The 24444-nt window shown below is 45.4% G+C and overlaps 1 protein-coding gene across 1 annotated transcript in view; it reads right to left on the bottom strand.

Annotated features, from left to right (window-relative positions):
• Window positions 1-24444, bottom strand: part of GAS2L1 (growth arrest specific 2 like 1) — a 57655-nt gene that overhangs the window by 3700 nt on the left and 29511 nt on the right. The window contains exons 3-5 of the mRNA XM_048514395.1: window positions 7801-7908; window positions 5270-5366; window positions 3241-3607 (exon numbers count right to left, since the gene is read on the bottom strand). Coding sequence (XP_048370352.1) covers window positions 3241-3607; window positions 5270-5366; window positions 7801-7908 — 572 coding nt within the window. The remainder of the gene's footprint in view (window positions 1-3240; window positions 3608-5269; window positions 5367-7800; window positions 7909-24444) is intronic.

Below are 24444 nucleotides of genomic sequence, written 5' to 3'. Positions count from 1 at the left end.
TGGTGGTGGGATTCAAATAATTTAACAACTGGTTGTTTACAAGCAGCATTTTAACAACCGGTTCTGCCGAAGTGGTGCGAACCGGCTGAATCCCACCACTGCCCCCAACCAGCAATGCAGCCGCAGCATTCTTTACTAGTTGCAGCCTCCAAACACACTTCAAAGATAGCCCCAAACAGAGCACATTGCAACAGAGATTTCAAGCCAGGGTGGAATTCCTTCACACCAGAAGTCACACTCAAAACCATACTTGATTATGAGGATTTTGTACATCTGTTCCACTGGTAAAGGCATTTTCCTTCAGAGGAATGCGCCAGCAGAGTAAAATGCTGGGGGAGCCAAGATCTGGGGGAGCCAAGATCTGGGGGAGCCAAGCCTCACCTACACTCATTTCATGGAAGATCTGGAACTAGGATATCCTGGCTCCTAACTGCCCACTGCAGCCAGCGTCCAATAACACCCATTCTCACAATGAGCTGTTGCAAATCCAACCCTTCCTCCCCATTTTAGGCCTCAGTTATCAAGTAACATGCAAACTGCTTTGTGTACATATTTCAACTTATAAAAGGTTCTTTTTTTATCCCTTCCTTGGAAGAACCTGGAAACTATGACTGTGCATCGAGTCAGGCTGCCTCCTACACCCTATGAATAAAGGATGATTTGATACAGTCAGATGACGGAGATGCTTCTATGAGAGTGGGATTCGTCCTGCCACCCATCTACGCAGTTTCCCATGATCACCACCAGAGGGCAATACCAGAGAAGAAAAGAACAAGGGACAGGTTATTTTATAGGGCCAAGCCATGATGGGGAAGGGGGCAGGGGAGTTGGAACAGGACTACGGCAAGCAAGGAGAGGGGGCTTAGACCTCACTGTGTTGTGCTTCTGATCTGAAATGACCCTGGGGAACCAAAGCTTGCTCCATTTGAGAAATACAACATGTGGTCCATCAGTACATGTGGCACAAAGAGCAGTCCCCAGGGATGTCTCAGCAGTGGCGTAGTGCCAAGGGGACAGGGGCGCGCGCAACACACTGGGCGCGTGCTGGTGCAGGGGCGTGAAGGGGGCATGGCAGAGGCGTTCCGGGGTGTGGCAGGGGCGCAGGGCGCACACGTGCCCCTGGGCACAGTTCCCTCTCATTCCAGCCCTGTGTCTCAGGTTGGGAAAAAGGGGGGGGGGGATTTCTCCCAACATACAGTATACTCCTGATGTGAATTGTACCATGTATGAAAACATAACCTATGTTAGATCCTTGGTCATATTAGTTTCACAGAATATCGCTGTGTGTCTGTGGGTGTGACAGAGGAATGTTTTCTCAACAACTACAGGGCAAGATCAATATTTGAACTTGAGTCTCTCTCCCACCATGGTCCAGCCTGCCTCTGAATCACCCATGTTCTTTTGTGCTGACATTCTCTCTCACACACACCCCATCATTCCCACTTCACAAGGAACTCTGCAACCTGTACTGCAAAAACCGGGTACGTCTGGGATTTTTGCAAAGTCTGGGATCTTTATGATCCTCAGCAAATCTGAAATTTCTCAGATTCTTGGAGAGAAGCACGACAACGAAACCAAACTGGTTTAAAACAAATGTAAAAGAACTCACGGTATGTTTGCCAGCAATATTTTTGTAGGTTCATATACCTCCTGCTGTGGGCCCTGCCTTGGCTCATGGGTGTGCATAAAAAGGCATATCCTTTTTGGCACTGAGATATGAATGTAACCAGGCAATCAGATAAACACTGAATGCACATTTTGAAGCTACAAGGGAAATCAGGAAATAGGAGGGCTGATTTCAGTCAAAAGGCAAAAACTGATAACAGAAACTGACCCATGAGTTTCCGGAAAGGAAGGTTTGGCCCCAGCATTAACCAAGAGCTACCCATGCACCCTGCAAACACGTTTCCTTAAATATAATCTTATGCCCCCATTAGACATTAGTCCACCCCTTGCTCTTCTCCTCGAAACCCAGAAACTGAGGTTCCCTGACAGGAGCACAGCATTCTCTGGGGAAAGGGTACGCTCTGCTGAAGAAGCAAACGTGCAGGGGCATAACGCCCATGGGAACATATGGGATCAAATGTCCCTGGGCTGCGGCCATTTAGTCACATGGGGGGCGGGAAATCGCTCCCCCCCTCCACTCCACCCCCCCCGGGTCCATACACTGATTTCAAGATCTGGTGCAAAAAAACAGTGTTTGGTCATGGTGGGGGAGGGCAGCCGCCCATGCGGGCTGGCGGGGGCGGCTCAGATTTTGCACCGGGCTACATTTTCCCTAGATATGCCTCTGCAAATGTGTGCTAGGAAACGAACTGGGGGCACCACAGAATCCATGCACACCATGCAATCCCATGGGCACCACGCTGGGATCACTCACTTAGCCGAAGAACACTGAGCCCTACTTGGCTTTGTGGCCTGATTCAGAAGGCGGCAGCATTTATAAATGTCGTTTTAAAGATATAGTTCTAGTCCATGTTGTCATGAAGACATGCTTGAAAACATACAATGGTGCCCATCAAAACATGTGGAAACAGGCATAGTTAACACAGCTTTGTAGGATTTGGGATCTCATGGCATGGAATCTGGATGATTTTTTTCTTAGTACCAATACAAATGCATACATTTATATGAATTATTCTCCTGTAAGTAGAGGGCTAAGAAGAGGCTGTGGCTCAGTGGTAGAGCATCTGCTTGGAATGCAGAGGGCCCCAGGTTTGAACACCCGGCATCTCCAGTTAAAAGGATAGGGCAGTAGGCAAGGCTGGGAACTTTTGAATGATATCTTGGAGAATCACTGCCAGTCAGAGCAGAAATACTCACCTTGATTAACCAAGGGTCTAATTCAATATAAGGCAGCTTCATCTCTGTTCATGTGAGGCACTCAGTTTTTATTTGCATGGAGCTATAATATAGGGAGCACTAAGAATGTGATCTCCTAACCAGCAGCCTGAAATTTTATAGTCCGGGACCTCCTGTACATGAAATCTCACTCCAGAATTGGAATTTGAGTGTCATTAAAGTGACGCCAAGACTCTGGCATGTTTTCACAGTAAATGTGGTCAGTCAATCAGGGGCCACATTGTCAACAATGTCAGCTTTAGCAACATCCAAAGGTGATACTGCCTCAGGTGAAACCTCTTTGGCTCAAAACTGCAAACATGATCGGGGCCAATCACTTGATCACATGACCCAGAGCTACCAATCGGTGCGCAGCAAATCTTTCTTGGCACAGTTTACCTCAGAATGTTGGAGCCGTGTAGGTCACAGTTGTCCCGGTGGGTCTGGGCTGTGGAGCCCCTTAAGGGGCTGGCAGATCTCTGGGCAGCTGGGCCAGACCTTATGGTCAGTCCATTGTGTCTCCCAGTTGACCCCTGCCTCAGAGCAGTGGCATCTCCAGTTCCTTTAGTTGGGTAGCCTGGACGGTTCGCCTTGGCATAATTTGGATCGCCTCGCTTATCACCTGCCCGGATGGGTTCAGAGGACTTGTGCAGGCTCATAGCTTCAGCTCGGCGCTGGCTGCTGGGGCTGCCGGCTTGGGGGCTGCCTGGAGTTGCCATCTTTTGTGGAGAGAAAGCGAGGCCTCGTGTCTGTGTCAGACGGTGGGCTGCAAAAACAGGAGATAGGTGAGCTGATTGAAGAGGAGGTTTCAGCGAGGGGAGACGAAGAACAGAACTGTGTTTCATCTCTTAGGGAACGTTCACAGCAAAGAGCTTGCTTACAGCTGTGTCTCCAACCCCAGACTTGAAAACAGCCACCTGCTTGGTCACCTGCGGCGAGGAAGAATCATCAACAAATGACCGAACAAGCAAACTGTCTCTTATTGGCCACAATTGACTAACGAAGGAGGTAAGAGCAGCTGGGATAGTAAACCTTCCTATGGGTTAGTCACTTTAATGCACTTATTTGCACATCTGACTGGCGTCCCACACCCCAGCCTGGCAACAGAGTGATGATCAGACTTCCAGTCTTTGCACTAGGCCCGCAGGGGCCAATTGGCCATGCTGGCAGGGGCTGATGGGATTTGTAGTCCAAGAACAACTGGAGAGCCGCAGGTTGCAGACCCCCGCACTAGGGTCTTGCCCCATGCCATGGGGCAGAAGAAGATGGATGCCTACTTGGCTGAACACTGGCACCAACAGCCTTTGAGAATCCAAGGAACATACTTAGGAACGAGTATTCCCTTGAACCACAAGGAAGCACTACAGTAACGTTCCAAATCACTACTACCACTTTAAAGCCTGCTTTTCGCTTAGTTATGGGGTAGAGACTGTTTAGATGATTTCATACTCCCCATTTCCCACAGTAGAAAGTTCTAGAGAACTGGTTTCCTAGAAAGGGAGGAGTTACTGAAGACTTATAGGCAGTGGTACCTACTTATTGTAAAAGGTAAAGATAGTCCTCTCTGCAAGGACCGGGTAATTACTGACCCATGGGGTGACATCACATCATGACATTTACTAGGCAGACTTTGTTTGCGGAGTGGTTTGCCACTGCCTTCCCCAGTCATCGACATTTTAGCCCTAGCAAGCTGGGTACTCATTTTATTGACCTCTGAAAGATGGAAGGCTGAATCAAATTTCAGCCGGCCACCTGAAACTGACTTCCATCAGGATCAAACTCAGGTCATGGGCAGAGTTTTGACTGAGATACTGCAGCTTACCACTCTGCACCACGGAGCTCCCTACCTACTTATTGAGCAAAATGCAAATAGAGGGTCAGAGGGAAACAGTCACGTTCATGATGCAGACTCTATTCCCCCCAAAGCGAACAGCCTCCCATCCTGTTCTCAAAACCTCCCTTTCCATTACTGGCTACAATCCAGTTCCCTCTTTTGTAATTTCTGGCTTCAGCCCCACTTCAGTTGGCAGCTCACCAACACTTGCCGAAGACCCTTCTCTTAGTCACCCATGCCCCTTGAGGAAACATTTTAGCCACTACTGAACTGTTAGTTAAACCAACGACAAGCTAAGTCTCTTGCTCAGTGATGTATTCCCAAAGGCCTAAGTCTCCAAAGGCTGAAATGGAAAACTCACTTCCCCATAAAGTTGAGGACATTTGCTTGCTCCTATCTAAAGGACCTGGTGAAAGCTACTAGGCCTCAATTGAAGGTTTACTCCATTGGCCACCAACTCCGAACGGGTGCACTGGTATTTGACAAAGCCACTGGAACAAGAGACGCAAGGGCACACCAGTAAAAAGCCCCCGGGCCTCCAGAAATGCAGCATAAACACCCACCAGCCAAGAGGTCCCAAGCCTTCATACTCACAGAGAGAATTACATCGACATGGATCGTGTTTGTCTAGGTAGTGCTCCAGAGTGTCCCAGCCTCCACCAACACGAACCATTACGTGACTCCTCAGTACCTGTGCAGGCAACCAAAGAAACAAACCCTACATCAGTGATGGCGAACCTTTTCGAGACCGAGTGCCCAAATGGCAACCCCAAACCCACTTATTTATCGCAAAGTGCCAGCACGGCAATTTAATCTGAATACTGAGGTTTTAGTTTAGAAAAAACAGTTGGCTCCAAAGTATGCATTACTCAGAAGTAAGCTTGGTGGTAGTCGGTGGCTTTGCTTTGAAGCAACTGTGCAACTCTTCCAACGGGTGAATCATGATCCTAGGAGGGTTTGCTCAGAAGCAAGCCCCATTGCCAGCAACCGAGCTTACTCCCAGGTAAAGGATCGCGCTTTAGTTCTTTGCATGAAAATCAGTGGGGTTTAACAGCGCTTAACAAGGTTACCTACACTGCTTCCCCAAAACTAGGTCTTAGGTTTAATGCTAATAATTGAGCCCAGTGGCCCAGGCCAACCTAGATGTGGGGGGGGGACTCTGTTTGGATGTGCCCACAGAGAGGGCTCTGAGTGCCACCTCTGGCACCCGTGCCACAGGTTCGCCACCACTGGCTTACATCAAACATGCTGCTTGCTGGCTTAGGAAGGCGGGTGGGGTTTTCAGTGTTAGTAGGAATTGTAGGGCCAGAGCATGCTGGATGGAAAGAAGAGGGACCTCGTGGCTCAGCTGGACTCAGTCATCCCCCCTGGCCAAAGGTTTGGGTTTTTCCCTCTACACTGTTTAGATCAGGGATGGCCAACCTATGGTGCTTCAGATGCTGGCAAGGGCTGATGGGAATTGTAGTCCATGAACATCTGGAGCACCATAGGTTGGCCACCCCTAGTTTAGATACTCTGTCCTCCCTGGGACTGCACAAATGCGATGATTCCGCAAGAAAAACTGCAGAAAGCAGCCTTGGGAATGGAATTCATTTTCTAAAAATCTCCACTTGTTTTTTTAAACACAAGTTTCTTGCCCTTTGGATCTCATGCTTCAGTGTGTCTAGGTAATGCCTGCTGTGAAATCTAGGTCAGAGGAACAGCTGAGAGATATTTCCAGTGGTGGGACTTTAACACCTTTTGCGGTCTCCTGAGCAGAAGCAGAAAATTAAACTATTAAAAGCAGCAAACAACCCCACCCCCCCACCCCCAAGAATAGAACAGTATATAGAACCAGGGGGAATAATGCAAATAGAATTAACAGTGCACATTTATACAAGTTGCAGGATTAAGCTTTTTGCAGAATTCAAGTGACTTGCCAGAGAGTGCAGATCAAACACTCTGCGCCAAGTGCCCAGCAGGGCTCTCCTTATGCGCTAACGTTTGGAGACACTAACTTTCCCATCACGGATATGCAAGGCCCCCAGATGTTATCATTTAAAACAAGCAAACAAACCAGCCTCTGAGAAAGTGGGGGTAATGGGGAAAGGAAGCAATCGCAATCAAGCCATTAAAATATGCAATTGAGAAATTCTGCATCATGTGGAGTCCCTTGTGACAGAGGCTTTTTCTTTTCTTTTTTTAAAAAAAAGCTCTGGTCTAAAAATAAAAAATAGTATGATAGATTTCAAGTTACAAAACAGGCAGCTTTAGAATGTAATCCTGAAATTCCATCAATCCAAAACCAACACACGGCCTCAGCTGGCCAGCCCCAGCACTTCTAATTTGATGGCATTTTTAGCAATATATTAAAACAGACACTGCAGAGCTCTTGCAACTGAAAGTGGCATTTTCTCAAGCAGAACCTGTACGCAGTCTTCTAAGTTGCACCCTCTAGGAAGGGGCCACGGCTCGGTGGGACAGCATCTGCTTTCTGGGCAGAACCTCCCAGGTTCAATCCCTGCCACCGCCAGTTAAAAGGATCAGGTAGCTTGTGATGTGAAAGACCTCACTCAATCTGAGATCTTGGACAGCCACTCCCAGTCAGAGTAAACTTTGATAGACTAAGGGTCTCCTCCAGCATATGCATGTTCTACCTTCCTTCCTAAAAGACAGCCAGCGTAGTGCAGTGGTTAAGAGCAGGTGGATTCTAATCTGGAGAACCAGGTTTGATTCCCAACTCCTCCACCTGAGTGGCAGAGGCTTATCTGGTGAACGAGAGGCTTATCTGGTGAATTTCCGCACTCCTACATTCCTGCTGGGTGACCTTGGGCTAGTCACAGTTCTCTCAGAACTCTCTCAGCCCCATCCAACCTCACAAGGTGTCTGTTGTGGGGAGAGGAAGGGAAAGGAGCTTGTAAGTCACCTTGAGTCTCCTTACAAGAGAGAAAGGTGGGGTATAAATCCAAACTACTACTACTACTACTACTACTACTACTACTACTACTACTCTAAATTTATGAGAAACACCCAGCCAAAAGCCTAACTGAAATGAGCATTTATGAATCTGCCTTACAGATTCAGAACACAAATAAGGAGAGGAAAGAAGCACTGGAACAAAGAGACATATCCATAGAGGGTCTTACTCGAACAAAGATCAGCGCGTTGGAATCTCCCACTTTATATTTGCCCTCCGAGACCTTGACCATGGGGAACTGAGAAGGGCAGGTGCAATGGCCCAGGATCTCCCTTACCTAGGAGGGAAAAAATGGGGAAGGGGAGAGACAAGACAAGAGAAGTCAGTGTTCAGCAGCAAACTGGTTTGCAATAGCCCATTAGGTCTCTTTCCTCCCCAGCAGTACCCTAAATCCAGATCTGTGACTAAGGAAAGGATTCCTTAATTTGATCCCCACAGCCTGGTGAAAGACAGAGGCGGCAGCAGTGGCGTAACTAGGCAAACTGGAGCCCTGGGCAAAACCTGAGTTTGATGCCCCCCCCAGGCGCGTGCCCAATGCAACGCGCACCCCCCTTGTAGCTACGCCCAGTGGCGTATCTAGGCAATCCCCCATGGGCAGCCACCCTCCCCCACTGTGACCAAGCAATGATTTTTTACACCAGGTTGTTTCAAAGTCACCATCACATTATAGAACATGCCCCAACTCACAAATCTGGGCACAGCAATAAGCCATGCCACACAGCAGAAATAATTTTTTGAAAACATTTTCAAAATGCTTTCAAAATGTTTTATTACTGCTATGAAAACATTTTATGGTGTTGTATCCAGTACCCCCAATTGGGGGAAAACAGCATCACTTTCAATGTTTCAAAGGAGAATCTGGGCTCCCTAGTTTAAACAAATGATGCTGGAATCCACCCCCAAACAGCATCATTTTCAATGGTGTTTAAACTAGGGAGCCCAGATTCTCCTTTTAAATCCACCTTAAAGGGAGAATCTGGGGTCCCCAGTTTAAACAACATTGGAAGTGATGCTATTTTGGGGTTGATTCTCCCCCACCCTGAAACAGCATCACTTGCAATGTTTAAACTGGGGACCTCAGATTCTCCCTTTAAATCTATGTCAAAGGTGGGGGGATTTAAAAGGAAAATCTGGGGAAATTTGGGAGGTGCTTGCTGGCAGGGGTGCAATTGTTAAACAAGCAGCACCAAACTTTCAGGGTATCTTTAGGAGACTCCCCTAATGATACCACCCAGGTTTGGTGAAGTTTGGTTCAGGGGGTCCAAAGTTATGGACCCTCAAAGGTGTAGCCCCCATCTTCTGTTAGCTCCCATTGGAAACAATGGATGATGAAGCACCCCCTTTGGGAGTCCATAGCTTTGGACCCTCTGAACCAAACTTCACAAAACCTGGGTGGTATCAGTAAAAGATTCTCCTAATGATACCTCCCAGGTTTGGTGAAGTTTGGTTCAGGGGGTCCAAAGTTATCCACCCTCAAAGGTGCAGCCTCATCTCCTATTAGCTCCCATTGGAAACAATGGGGGATGGGCACCCCCTTTGGGAGTCCATAACTTTGGACTCCCTGAACCAAACCTTACCAAACCTGGGTGATAACATCAGGAGAGTCTTCCAAAACATCCCTGAAATTTTGGTGCTGCTAGCCTAAGAACTGCGCCCTCTGCAGGCCAAAAATGGAAAAACACTGAAAATACAAAAAATCACACAAACAAACCTGCGCCCCCCACAGGGCTGCGCCCAGGGCAACTGCCCACTTTGCCCAATGGGAGGAACGCCTCTGGGAGGCAGCATCATGCAATATTGGGAGCCACTTCATTCTCCAGGCCTGGGAATTTATTTTAATCCCCTCACAGCTGGTCAGAATCCAGTTGGTGCCATTTGTTGGCCCGTGCATTCCATCCATTTCTTACAACTTGACAACAAATGTTATGAGAGAATCTACATGGGCAAACGTTTAAAATGCTGTTAAAAATATGGCTTCCAATCATGTGTGCTTAGGACACATGTTGCCACCCCTGGTTGGTTAAGAGCATGAAACTGTGCAAAAGTACAAATTTCCATGGGCGAGTTCTTACGCTTATACCAATGTCACGTTTCAATGAGGCTTGAGTAAGGTTGCCAACATTCAGCTGGGGGCCAAGAATCTCCCAAAATTACAGCTGATCTCCAGACCACATAAGCAGTGGTGGGATTCAACTAATTTAACAACCGGTTCCAGTGGTGGGGTTTAAATAATTTAACAACTGTTCGTTTACAAGCACCATTTTAAGAACCGGTTCTGCCGAAGTAATGCGAACCGGCTGAATCCCACCACTGCACATAAGTTGCTTACTTATTATTTATTTAAACTATTTATTCCATTTCTTCTGGAGAAAATGACTGCTTTGAAAGGCGGCTTGCAGGGCATTATGCCCTACCCTTCCTTAAACTCCAATCTCCCAGGCTCCTCCATCCTCAAACCTCCAGATATTTCCAAGTCTGGGCTGGGCTTTCACTGGGCTGATAACCCTAAGCTTACGAGAATACTTGTTGCACCCAGGAGAAAAATTTGATCTTCAACTACCTTAGATCAACACACTAGTTCGCTGTTTCTCCCAAAATAAGACATCCCCTGAGAATAACACATAGTAAAGGTTTTGCTGAAATGCTAAATATAAAACATCCCCCGAAAGTAAGACGTAGCAAAGTTTTTGTTTGGAAACATGCCCATCGAACAGAACACCAGAGCATGCAGCTGTGGAGCGGAAAAATAAGACATCCCCTGAAAATAAGACATAGCGCATCTTTGGGAGCAAAAATTAATATAAGACACTGTCTTATTTTCGGAGAAACACGGTAGCTGCTAACCAACAAGAAATGGGAGGCTGACACTCAGAGATGTTTCCCCGTTTTGCCTTGGCAACCAGTTCAAAACAAGGAAGAGCCCCTCCTTGTCTGCTGCAGGAGAGATACTGCTATTGGCAGAAAGCCACTTCTAGTTTCTATAATTTATGACCTCTTGCTTCAGGGAAACTTCACAAGCAGACAGAAAAACAACAAGCCAAACAGAAACATCTTGGCAGCTGGGCCGGGCTTCTTCTTGTCTCTTACCACATGCAGGAGAGGGGACTGAGCTTTGCAACTTGGCTTGAGAGAGGTTCTCAAACCCTTCACCAGTGAACTACCCCCACTTCAAACCCACGGGGTGTTCTTAACTATAAACCAAAACCTTGTCACAGGACTAAGAAGAATCTGCAGTCTGCTACACTGAAAAAAAGCTTGACCTCCATCTCTTCTGGGAATTATTTATTCTGGTTTTCCTTGTCTGGGGGGGGGACGTTAAAGTGGAGGGGGGGGGACCTGGTCTTGATCACTGGAAAGCATGTCCAAAAACATCTCTCGCAGGAGAGATTTCAGAGGTAGCTTTAGTAAGCTGTTGCAGCAAAATCGCTGAAGACTAATCCATTTATACTGGCAGAAGTTTTTATGGATGCTTACTAGCATCTGATGAAAACAACTGGGGATCTGATAAAACGGGCTGTAAGTTACAAAACCGTCAGTCACAAGCCTGTAAGAACATAAGAAAGAGCCTGCTGAATCAGACCAGAATCCATCTAGTCCAGCACTCTGCTACTCGCAGTGGCCCACCAGGTGCCTTTGGGAGCTCACATGCAGGAGGTGAAAGCAATGGCCTGCTGCTGCTGCTCCAGAGCACCTGGTCTGCTAAGGCATTTGCAATCTCAGAACAAAGAGGATCAAGATTGGTAGCCATAATGTAATGTACATCTTTTACTGGGCTGATTAACAGGTAAGGTAAGTGGATGTTCTCTGATATGTCCACGGTCCCCGTCAGCTTCTGCAACTTTTTGTCCATCTCCCGGAGTCACAGCACACAACGGCAGCCTGCTTGTGTATCAGTTCTTCTCAGCCTCTCCCTCTTGCTATTACTTCAACAATTTTCTATCTAGCTTTCTCAGACTCACGAGGTGAAGTAGAGTCCCTGGATCATGAATCATTTCCAAGACCCTTACTGCCATAACAGACAAGTTTAGAGAGTGCCTAGATCCGTGGTGGCGAATCTATGGCACTCCAGATGTTCATGAACTACAATTCCCATCATCCCCTGTCAGCATGGTCAATTGACCATGCTGGCGAAGGCTTGATGGAGTAGTATGATCATATCTGGAGTCACCATAGGTTCACCACTGCTCTATAAAAAGTACAATTAGAGGAAACTTTGGGCCGATGAAGCTTTGAGAATAGTTTCAAGTTTTACATGCACGTTGTTAAAACCTGTAGTGAACAGGCTGAGAAATGATGAGGAAAATTACTTCATTCCTTACAGTATTTATAGCAATACCTTTGGATACATTCCTTTCATTCTATTAAAACTCTATTGTGACACGCTCGTTGGATTTTTTTTTCTGGATTGTTATTTCTCTTATTATTGTTTTAATGACCTATGACTGTAGTAATCAACTGTAACTATCTAGCTTACTCATGACATTTTCCATAAAGGAACACATGACAGGGAATGCCCTTTGAGATCATGAACAAATGAGATCTCAGTAAAGGTAGGAGCAAATCACATAATCTGGTCACAGGTCAGCAAGGTCTGGTCTGTCTGTTTTTTGGTCACAGCTGACTTGTGGCGTTCAGCAGTGGCTTCCTATTGCCTGCTTCTGCGTCATAATCCTGGTGTTCTTTGGAGGCCGCCCTTCCAAATAACCACCAGGGCTGACCCTGCTTAGCTTCTGAGATTTGACAAGTTCAGGTTAGCTGAGATCTGTCTAGACCTGGCGCCAAAATCCATATGTGGGAGGTGCATGAACAATCTCTATTTTCTCCTGTTCCTGAAACACAGCAAGAAGGGAAGAAGCTGTGGATCTGACTGGAGCGGGGTGGGGGGAGGCTTCACAGACAGCTCTGGGGTCAGGCTGGCATCCCTACAATTTGATCAACACCCCCCCCCCCCCAGGACTTTGAAGCAAGGTCCTCATTCCATGAAGACAAAATTTCTCCATGTGGTTTGCCTCTGGGAAATCAGAACATCAGAACAGAGTCTTCACAGTCTTGGTCCTGAGGCTCTGCAGTGCCCTCCCAGAGAAAAGGCCAAGTTTGCCTCTCATAAGCCTGGATGGTATCTTTCAGAAGGGCTGAGAATTCTGTTGCCCTGGCTAAGACTGCACTTGCTATTATGCATTCATTTCTAACTTGTGCTAGTTTTCAAATAGATCCAGTATACTATTATTTGCAAACGCTTTTGAGAAGTCTGTCTGATTTATAGTTACTATAATTAACAGCAGATATTTCATCCGTTCTGACTTTCAAAAGAAGTCTGGCCACCGCATCCAAAGGGGGCGGGGGGAATCCACCTGTGGGACTGGCAGCCACACCAGCGGATTCGTCCTTCCCGAGGCACTTGCCCCGGCGGAGGGGTGAATCTGCTGACGTGCAGTCGTCATGACCCTCCCTAGCGCTGGGAATGCCATGGCGGCGTCCCAACACTCCTGGCTCTGCTGGAGCAGGGGTGGCCCAGGGGAGGAGTCAAAAGTTAGTCAGCTCTCTCCTGGCCATTCGCCACCTCACACCGGTGACTGGTGGTTTAGACTTAAGCCACCAAGAAGGTAGCCTAAGTCTACTGTGCCCCCTAGGGCAGGGGTTTCCAACCTGCGGCTCTCCAGATGTTCATGGACTACAAATCCCATCAGCAGGGGCTGATTTGTACTCCATGAACATCTGGAGAGCCGCAGGTTGCAGACCCCTGCCCTAGGGGCTTCTCGAAGGCAGGAGGCTTTTCGCTTTACAAGCTTCCTCACGCTGCCGGAGAAACCTCTGTGGACACCTAGATGGGGCTGTAATCTTAACAGTTATATTACATGAATAGTTAAGAATGGCTTTATATAATTTAAAATATAACATTAATAAAAATAAATTGTGCTAGCTTTTTTAAAAATAATATGTGCTATATCGTTTTTGGTTTCTTTATTTCCCGTCAGCCACAAAAAGCTGAGAGAGAAATTGTGATGTGGAAAAATCTGTTAAGATTTGTTTTCCCTTTACAGAGCAAAATGAATTGTGGAATTTTGCCATCATGTTTTCAAACACCTCTCTCACACAGAAAGGGAGAAAATGGGGAAAAAAATTGTTGTTGAGTGACAAATGACCTCAACTTTTCCATATTAACTGTTTTAGCTTGTGGAAACAAGGACAGCATCACAAATGAGCTGGTGAACGAGATTTGTTTCCCTGCTCCTACACAGGAAGACTGTTGGATGACCTTGGGCTAGGTTAGGGGTCTGCAACCTGTGGCTCTCCAGATGTTCATGACTACAGTTCCCATCAGCCCCTTCCAGCATGGCCAATTGGCCATGCTGGGAAAGAAGGCTGATAGTGAGTCCATGAACATCTGCATAGTCTAGAAGTTTACTGAACCCAACTCGGAGGCTAGTCACAGTTCTCTCAGAACTCTTTCAGTCCCATCTGCCTCACAAGGTTTCTGTTGTGAGGAGAGGAAGGGGAAGGAGATTGTAAGCCACCATGAGTCTCCTTACAGGAGAGAAATGCAGGCTATAAATCCAAACTCTTCTCCAAATCTCACCCCCCATAAACACAAGCACCAATTAACTTAAGACATTATCCGCCAGGAAATTCTCCCGCCCAAGCTTTCCTGAGAACGGTACCAGAATAAGGCTATGCTTATTTCAAAGGCTTGTGTGGAGACCTTCCTAAAGAGCTGCACCCCACATGGTCAGCTCTCCTTTACAAAAAAAAAAAAACATTTTAAAAAGGCAGACAAATATTGTAACACAGGAAAAATATATATGGGGAAAGAGTGGCTTGCATTTTATGACTGTGTTGCATGTGCACTGGAACGTCTCTGCTGAGAAGCGAGCATCCCCTGTCACTAGTGCTTCCAACCTATGGCCCGCACATGCAGAATAATGCATTTTCAATCCACTTTCACAATTGTTTGCAAGTGGATTTTGCCATTCCACATAGTAAAATCCAGCTGCAAAGTGCATTGGAAGGAGATTGAAAGTGCATTATTCTGCATGTGCAGAAGGGGGCAGAGTTTTTCACTTAGCCCTTGTGCAAGGAAAACTGTGCTCCTTGGTAGAGGTTGTCCTGCACAGCTAGACTAAGTAAGCAGCCTCCACTTTTGTTGGGAGAATTAGCTTGAGACAGACAGTGAAAGGGGGTGGGGGAGCTGGGATCTATAATCTATGTATATCAGGATAGCCCCGGGGGAAAACTCTCAAACAAACAGGCAGTGTACAATTAAATTATAGTTTTATTAAATAATAAATATAGTAAAACAATAAAAATATTTTAAGCAATGAACCTAAGCACGCAAAGCATTCAAGAGCTGACAGTGAGCAAAAGAAGGAAGTTGGCTAGGGTTTCAGGGATGGGTGATACTTGGCAGTCTTGAGGAACATCCAGAACTGTTGATGTTGTGGGCTCTGACTTGGTGAGGTTTATGTCAGAACCACAGGACTCCTGTTTCACTCTGCCATGAAATGCACAGCCCTGTTAGTCCTTCTCCCAGGGCCAAAATAACACAATAGGAAATCCACATGGGTTCCTGTCTTAACTCACAATGATATGTTTAAGTGGGGACTCACCTTTAGAAAGCTCTATTTCTTGGTTTGGCTATGGGGGTGAGAGTCTTTGGCCTTCAGCAACATTTTTGCCACCAAAAATGGTGCCCCAGAATCCTGTCTGCCCCTTCTTCTGGGTCCCATTTACAGCCAAATTGAGGAAGGAAGAGCTTTTTGAAGACGAGACCCTTTAGTTAGGTCTGGAACCCATGTCTGAAACCCATGTCCTAATACATGTATCATGTATTTTGGCCCCCAGCCTAATCCACCTCACAAAGTTGTTGTGAGGATAAATGGAGGACAGGAGAATCCTGCACATCGCTCAAAGGAAGAGCAGAATAAAAACATTATACAAACAACTGACAGGAACAAGTCGTGCACACGATCCCGGCTACAAACTCTGTTGGTTGGTGCACACTCAAATTTAACGTCAGCTTGACATGATGTCCAACCATAGTTTAAGTAGTTCAACGAATGGTATCCAAAGGCAGAAAACAGCTCATCGCATTACAAAGGTCTCCCACTTGCTGACTTCTCATAGGCCCTCTTCATCTAGCCCAGCGGTATCCAACTCCAGCGCTTCAGATGTTCATGGACTACAATTCCCATCAGCCCCTGCTGGTATGGCTAATTGGCCATGCCAGCAGGGACTGATGGGAATTGCAGTCCATGAACATCTGAAGCATTAGAGTCGGACACCTCTGATCTAGCCTCATGTTTGAGCTGCCTCTGTAACTCCGACTCTAGGCTGGTGAACTTACTGTCAGGTGCAGGTGCTTCTGGGGAAAAGCTTTGTCTGTCTTGAACCACCCACAAAATTGGTCAGGAGGAAATTTGGATTAGAGGGTTGGCACAGTGAGCTACAAGAAACAGACAAACACCTGACAGGCCACAAATAGCTGCAACTCCTGAGGGAGGCAATCTGTTAATATAAACCGTAATCTCCCTTTCAGGAATCTAGTTCCAAAGAAGAGTTGCTTGGTGAGCATGATTCGTTCTGTTCATCTTCCTATTCAGAAATCATGGCCTGTTAATATGATAGGCTCCTGTGACCCCCCTTGAACATTCTTGGTCCTTTTGGTCTTCAGAATTATAAACAGGACTGTAGATATTATCTTGCATTGGCAGAGAGTGTGGTATAGTAGCAAGTATCAGGGTAGGATCTGGGAGTGTGTGTATGTTAAGTGTGGTCAATTGGCTTCCGACTCATCGCAACCTTATGAATCAATGTTTTCAAACTGCTCAGGTCCTACAAACTGAAGGCCATGGCTTCCTTTATAACAAACAGCTTTGGACTTACCTTTTGCACCCAAGTTATAATTGCCACTCTGCCATGGAAATTTGTTGGATGACCTTGGACTAGTCACACTCAAGCTAGCTTAATCTACCTTGCAGGACTGTTGTGAGGATAAAATGGAGGAGAGGAGAATAAAGCAAGCCACGTTGGGTCTTGACATTAGGGAGAAAAGTAGAATATAAATGAAGAAATTAAATATTTTTAAAAAATTCTGCACAGGAAGTAATCCCAATTCTGGCCTTCAGAAATCTGGACTTGCTGCAACTGATGTTGAGTTAATACAAATTCAGCACATCTGCATATGTTTGCTTTCTTCGAATTGATAATAAATACAGTTTGCATCATTGATTTTCCTTTTTGTTAATGATGGAGAAAGACAAAAGTGAAGGCATCCATTCACTGATCAATGGAAACCCTGCTCACCAAACATCCTCCAGCCACCTTCAAGGATTTTTTTGCCCGATCTACGCAGCCGTGAGAGTTAGAAACTTGATTTTTTTAAAGGAAGAAAGAAAAATAAAATGTCCAGGATGTGAAATATCAAGTTCCAGTCTTGCAGAACATAATTACGAAATCACATCTGGTCTTTTTCCTGACTTTTAAACATGAATGATTCAATTGCAATCTTGACTATTTCTTCCCTTTTTAAACTTGATGTCTAAGATACAGTGATGCAGGAGGGCTTTGGCTCAAAATTTGCCACGGTGATGAGTTCACAGATTAGTGGCTTCTCTTTCAGTCTACAATACAGAGGTAATAATACTTACCTACTTAATAGAATTGTTGTAAATGTTACAGGAAGACAAAATGGGTGATGTGCTTTGAACGCTGAAATCTCTATAGATATCCCAAGGATGACGATTATAGGACAAAAACAAGGATGCTCGGTACACTGATTCTTTTACTATCTGACATTGACTCCTATTTTACCTATAAGATGGCACTTTTTGCCCTAACGGCTAGGAAAACGCAAGCAGAGTACATGAGGAGGGAAGGCTTTGCTTAAACAGATGACTTATTAAGTCCAATGGCAATTCAGTTCAGTATGAAAGAAGCCGTCGCAGCATTTGATGTGGGCACTATTTGATGTGGCATTTTAATCTATTTGCTGAGAATGTAATTTATTTATATTTTAACCTAAAGACAAGCCTATCATTTCAATTTTAATGTTTTAATTGTATATAATATTTTTCTTTTAGACGATTCACTTTTTTTTGGATGTTATAGCCAATGGCTCAAACAATAAAGACGCTACTACAGTACAGTGACCCAACCCCACCAGTAATGTGCAGGAAGGTCTATGGGGTCCACAGGTGCATATCACTCATCTCTGATACAGTGAGTTGCAGCTGAGAACTCTGGCACAAGGATGGCAATACTGAAAATTAAGACAAAGCTTCTCAGGTAAACACGCTGTTCTGCCAAATTACCAGTTCCCCAGGTACATTTTTCCCCCAAAACATTAGTTAATGTCCGTTGTTTTGTTATTACTTAAGACTCATAACTGACATTTTGTTGGCAAAGGAAGGGGCGCTTCGAGTAAGGTAAATAGGAGGTTTTTTCCCTTCACATTTTTCAAAGTTATGTATAGAACTCACAGGTGTGTTGTGAGAATAGAACCAGGAATTGCAATTGCCCTAGATTAATTAAACCAGATTGAGGGGGATGGAATTTTTAAAATATCCTTTGAAAAAGCAAGCACTTTTGCATGCTGTCTTAACAAAAAGTGCAAACTCCTCCCAAGCCCGAGCCTTGCTGAATTTGGGGCAGGTAAAAGCTAGAATTCTGAACTATGGTTCCAAACATTTTATAGTAATGTCAGCTGCACTGTTTCCACTTTGTGTTCAAGCTTACACTTTGTGCCCTGTGCACGCACACTGGGATAATCCAGCAGCTGAGTCCAGCATCAATGCACCACTTCACCGATAACAGGATGCACATACGCAGTTCCTCCTTAAGCCAAAAACAGATGGCAAAGCAATGGAGTACACTGCCAGTGGTCAGTCTAGGGTTGCCAATCTCCAGCTGGGGACTGGAGTTCTCCTGGAGCTACAACTAATCTCCACACTACAGAGATCAGTTCCCCTGGAGAAAATGGAAGCTTTGGAAGGTGGATTTTATGGTATCAAATCCCTGCTCAGCTCCCTTCTCTCCCCAAATCTGTAGAAATTCCCCTGCTCTGGAATTGGCAACTTTGGTGGTCCCTGCAGGGGAATTGCTCTCCTCTGTGAACAGTTCCCTTTCTCTGCAGCCCCCAAAGCAGCTCATTGGTAGCAACAACTCATGTTCAATGTAAAATATGCAGTGGGGATGGGAGCCTCCAAGCAAAGCAGAATCCAGGCACAGTATAGGGTGCCTGGCTGCCTCCCACCTTCGTTCATGTTCCTTTTGCCTACAGTGCAGACTGAAGCAGAATCGTGCCTTTCTAAGTCCCTGGAAGTCAATGGGCTTAGAAGGGTGTGACTCAGATTAAGACAGCTCTGTATTTTGCAGCAAGAACAACCTGACTTTGCCAGCAGCTTTCCTGCCTCCAGGATTTGTCCTGACCTGTCTATGATGGTTATCATCTACCTGCCTATCTCACCCTTCCCCTGGGGAATATAGCCATGAGCCTGCTTAAATCTGCACAACAATCGTTGTTAATAAAGTCATCTCCCCGAGAACTCTGGCTGGTATCTATGAGACCATATTCTGATTTGATCCAAAGGGTTCATAGAATTTGGAATTAAAAAATAAGCTTTGTTTCTGTTTGCTGCAATATTTTTTCTCATCTCTTCTATATCTGGATCATGTTTTGAAGTGAAATATAGCTGAAAGAAAACTCTTTGTTTGAATGTTGCTGTTCAACAAAACGTTTAACTAGAGGGGCATCTAAGTATCTGTGTTTTATCCTGGATCTATGTTGTGATACGTGTGTTTTTAAGTGCCTCATACTCATGCCAATATAGCTAAAAGAGGAGGTTATCTTACGTTGTCAATATGAATGTGTTGATTGATGGCTAGCCCAGCAGTGTTATCTCTGAGATTCTATATCCTGTATGATATTAGATGAATGCTAAGGTATGTGATTATGTAATGTTTTTATCATTAGTAAATTAATGAAGCAGTGGTTTTCGATGTATTATTTTAGTCCTTTATATATTTTATACAGAGGGGAGAGACTTCTCTGTGAAGGGTCTTTACGACAGCATTTCAACTCAGAGTCAGAGCAAACAGTGATCCTGGGCAGCAGTGGAACGGCATTTAACACTGACATGGAGTTTCTCCCCTTTAAACGTCCAGTTGTTCTTACTGAAGAAGGTGGGAGTGACCTCCCTACGAAAAAGGATTTATTTATTTATATATATATATATGTGTGTGTGTGTGTGTGTGTGTGTGTGTGTGTGTGTGTGTGTGTGTGTGTGTGTGTGTGTGTGTGTGTGTGTGTGTGTGTGTGTGTGTGTACGGTTTACTGGACTGCTACATTGTATGGCTGTATTGTTTGTCATTATTGTTTACTGATTAAAAATGCAGTTGAGTTGTGTTTGCCTGGTTGTTTACACATTAGATTGTACACCCATGTGGGTACAGTCTCCATAACTGTATTTTTGTTTATTATTGAACTAAAAATTCAAACCCTCCTTTTGAGTGCTTGAGTGTTGTGTTATCATTTTTAGTTGCTAGTTTTTCTCATTATACCAATGTTTGTGTATTTTTTCTGATTTTACATGAGAAGCACCGCCTTCACTCCTGACTGTGGAACAATTTTGCCTGAAGCTGTGACCAGACCCCACATGGCTAGCTTTGAAAACAAACAAACCATGAGACCAGGCTACCACTTCCCATCATGGGCTGCTTTAGAAGTCATATGACTTGGAACATGATGCCTTCATCCAAATAGAAATGGAGATAAAGGTAGACCCAAATGGAGCAAAGGGAAGACTTCTCTTTTCTCAGTTGCTCAACTGGGCTTGCCAACGCTCCCACATCAAAGAAATTCCAAATAATGTTAAGGGTGATTGCTTCTTCTCTCTCCCACACACTTGAGGGTTTCCAAGCCAGACAGTACAACATTGGTCTGAGTCATATTGGTAACTACAGTCCTTACTCAGGTGCAACTATTTTTTCACAGGTATGCCATAAAAAGAGGTGGTTATCTTACATTTGCCTACAAGTTACTGTTATGTCCAATAATAACTTTTTGGTGTATAACATTTTAAAGGGGATCGTTTTATATTCAGGACCATCTTCCTTACGAGTTAATTTGGTAGTATTTGGGCTTGATGAATTAAGAAAACTTAGATTTGGTTAGTCTCTGTTCCTTAGCTGACAAATTCTGCTCTGGTCAAACCCTGATCCATCAGACTCATTCCAGATCTACCAGGTTCGCCCTAAACCAGGCACATCACAAGTCCAGACTCTACCCTCCTGAGAAATCCTGTTCCTAATAATTCAGAATTACTCAGGAGATGCAAATAAACTGCCAAGTCCCAAGGAGTTTTTAGCGATGAACCATGTATGCCAACAGAAATCTTTTCCAAAAACAAAGAGGTCCCAAAGCTGCCGATTCAGCAGTTTCTTGGCCAGAGAAACTACAAGAAGCATCAGTCACCAAGTCCAAAGGTGGCAGCCAGAAAGGCAAGGACTGAAAGACAGACAAACTGTATCAAGTTTACCTTATCCATTTCCAAATGGCTGTCCTTGCTTAGCATAGCAATGGCCTTTTCTCTCAAAGAGGATTGTGACTGGGCAGGGATAGGCTAGAAATCCCACCCCACCCCCACCCCCCGGGGCATGTTAGGACCCTTAAGTGCAAGGAGTTATTGTTTTGCATGGGAAGTTTAAATATAAACTGGAGGGGAGGGGATCCACTCTGAAATGGTACGATCAGAGGTGGGATCCAATCAGTTCTCACCACTTCTCTAGAAGTGGTTACTAATTTTTTCTGAGTGCCAAGAAGGGGTTACTAAAGCAACCTCCCTGTCCAATAGGGACTGGAGGCGTGTGTGTGCGGCGCCGCCACTGTTTGAATCCCACCACCATCGGAACCTGTTATTAAAATGTTTGGATCCCACCACTGGGTACGATCCAGACAAAGCAGCACTGAATGATTATTCCCAGAGCAATATCTTGTCTCAAGGGTGGTTCGGTAATCACAAAGGAACTGTACCGGCCCCAGCCTTGTGGAATGCTCTTCCTAGTGAAATCCGGGCCCTGTGGAGTTCTGTAGGGGCTGCAAAATAGAGCTGTTCTGCCGGGCCTTTTCTGTCGAGCCAACTGGACATCTCCTTTCTTCTTAAACTACCTCTGGTCCTCATTTGGATACGATGTATGCACCTCCTTCTTTTCTGCTCTTAAGTTGAACTTTTACGCCATCTGTATTTGTTTTTAAAACTTAGATATTTATGCTGTTTTAATGTTTTTGTATTTATTGTATTGATTATATATGTTTTATTGCAAGCCACCTTGAGTCTTTGGAGATATGGTGGGATATAAATGCAATAAATTAATAAACAAATAAATAAACAAGGTAGAATACATTTTAAAAATTAAAAAGTTCTCCAAACTTTCTGTGGAGGTTCTACAACATTATGAGAGTAGGGTATAGCAGGCAAATGTTTCCCTGAGTTATTTAGAAACAGGAACTGAACCCATCTCAGAAACATAAGCAAGCCTGAATCAGCCCATAACCAACCATGCCATCACCTTTTACCAAAAACTGTCAATTGGAATGCACGTTTCTTTACTGTCCTCTTTACTTCCTTATTTGCATGGGAAATAGCTTACAATGAGGGCTACTGAGTCATAAATCCATGTGGGAGGTGGGGGTCCACACAAGGTAGAACTGGCACACAACTCAAGTTGCTGAAAAGCATCACCTCTTTTTATACTGCAGCTAGGACTGGGATGAGGAAGATGGAAAAGTAGTGGGTATCTCAGAGACCAGCTGACTAGTTGGGATTTCCAGCTGATGGGAGCAAAGTTTCAGGGAGGAATCCAAAACAGGTCTACACAGATATATGACTCATTTTATTCAATGAGCTTACTCCTAGGAAAGTGCATTAGGATTGCAGCCTCAATCTCGTACATTACCGTTGGAACCTTCCCTTGATTCGCAGGATCAGAATTATTAGTTTGAAAAAGAAAGAGTAGAATAACTTACACAAATACAAAATTAAAACATCTGCCTAATAATTCTCACGCTGCATAATTTATGCAAAGCATAGAAATATGCTATCTGGGTGCAGCGTTTGGATTGTCTGGGTGGAGGATTTGATTGGGTTTTTGTCTGCAAAGTCTGAGTGGCTTCCATGACGCGGAATCTCCCTCTCCCCATGTTTCCTCTGAAACTTCTGCAAGGCAGGAATTTTGCCCAGGGTCACGCAACAGGTTTTGAGACAGGAGGAGGACTCTTTCACCAGGCATCCTGTTCCCAAGTCCACGCACTGTTTTGGCTTTACCCTGCCACATTGGCTGCGCATGGGTTCCCAGCACACTGTGTTTTCTTCCAGAGTTTCTGACTGCACACGCAGGCAGGCAATCACGCCAGTTTTCCTTGGGTGGGAGGAGCAGGGGAGGGACAAACGGGGATTATTAAAGCTTCCCTTATGAAATGTTTCGGAATAAGCAGATGTCGAAAAACATGGGAGAGGGCAGGGTTGACTTTAATAAAGTATCAATGGTAGAATGAGGTCTGCATCACAGAGGAAATGAATGACCAAAATCCCTTGTCACGCTGGATCTAATCCACCACGGACTCAAGTGATCTGCTTTCCCCAATCTTGTCAGGATTCGTGTCAGGATGCAGCAAGCTGCAGGCTGGTAACAAGGCCTCCCTCTTCTCTTGCGCTCCACCCCCCCCCCCCCTTTCCACACACGCAATTATTTATCACCCATCACAGAATGGGAGCCTTCCACATGTGTCACAGCTGGATGGCTGAGCAGATCTTGGCAACCCACGTGGGCTCGGCGTCACCACGGAGACCAGACCTCAACAGCTGCAGGCTCCGTGCCAAAAGAGTCGTGGAGGGGGGAAGAGCTGGTATTTTTAGCTGTTAACTGCTGTGAGCATCAAGCAGAGCCCTGACTTCTTCCATATGGGGCAAAGAGGAAGCAATAAAACTGGTAACACTCTACTGAGAACCACGGGTGACTTTTGCAACGAAACTTTTGCAAACTAAATTGGTTCCAGATTGGCCAAAAGGGGACTGGAGGAGGCAGGGCGAGTCCCACGTGATGTCCCATGCAAATGCACTGGTGGCAGGGGAAAGGAGGAGATGTCTGTTTCATCTCACTGGTCCAGTGATCTCCAATGCGGTGCCTATTGAGGTATTTCCGGACACTGGCTGCAGTTTCAATTCCTGGGATAATATGCAAAGCCTCCTGGAAAAAACAGGGGCACTTCCAGCCTCCCCGTTAGCTGACAAGCAAAGCACTGAACTCATATTAAGCAGATGTGTCTTGGGCCTCTGGGCTTAGAAACCTTCCCCTGGGACTCTTCAAGAAGCAAAGCTTTCCTTCCCTTTCCTCTGCAAAACAAAAATGCCGATGCCCACTTTCCTTTGGAGCACAGAGGGCCCACTTGGAAACAGCTTCCTCTACCCTATGAAGATACTTTCCCTCCACAATTTTGTGGTAGCCCCCAGTACCCCTAGCAGACTGTGCCCTGGTGCCCACCATGATTTCTCAACACTCCAGAAGTGCCCATGGGCTCCACAAAGTGGAGGGGAACCTGTTTATCCTAAGAAGTGGATCCACCCAGCAACAGCCAAGGCTTTATAGTGGTTAGGATTTGGGCAACCCAAGTTCTAATCCCCTGTCTCCAGTGGAGGTTTGCTGGATGACTTCAAGCCAGTCCCAGACTCTCAACTGAGCCTACCTCACAGGCTGCTATGAGGATAAAAGAGAGGAGAGGATGACAACGCAAAGCTGCTTTGGGATCTCACTGTGAAGAAAA

The sequence above is a fragment of the Sphaerodactylus townsendi genome, linkage group LG13, assembly GCF_021028975.2.
Source record: "Sphaerodactylus townsendi isolate TG3544 linkage group LG13, MPM_Stown_v2.3, whole genome shotgun sequence".
Lineage (NCBI taxonomy): Eukaryota > Metazoa > Chordata > Lepidosauria > Squamata > Sphaerodactylidae > Sphaerodactylus > Sphaerodactylus townsendi.
The sequence above is the reverse complement of the archived record's forward strand: the minus strand, read 5'-3'. Positions and strand labels throughout refer to the sequence as shown.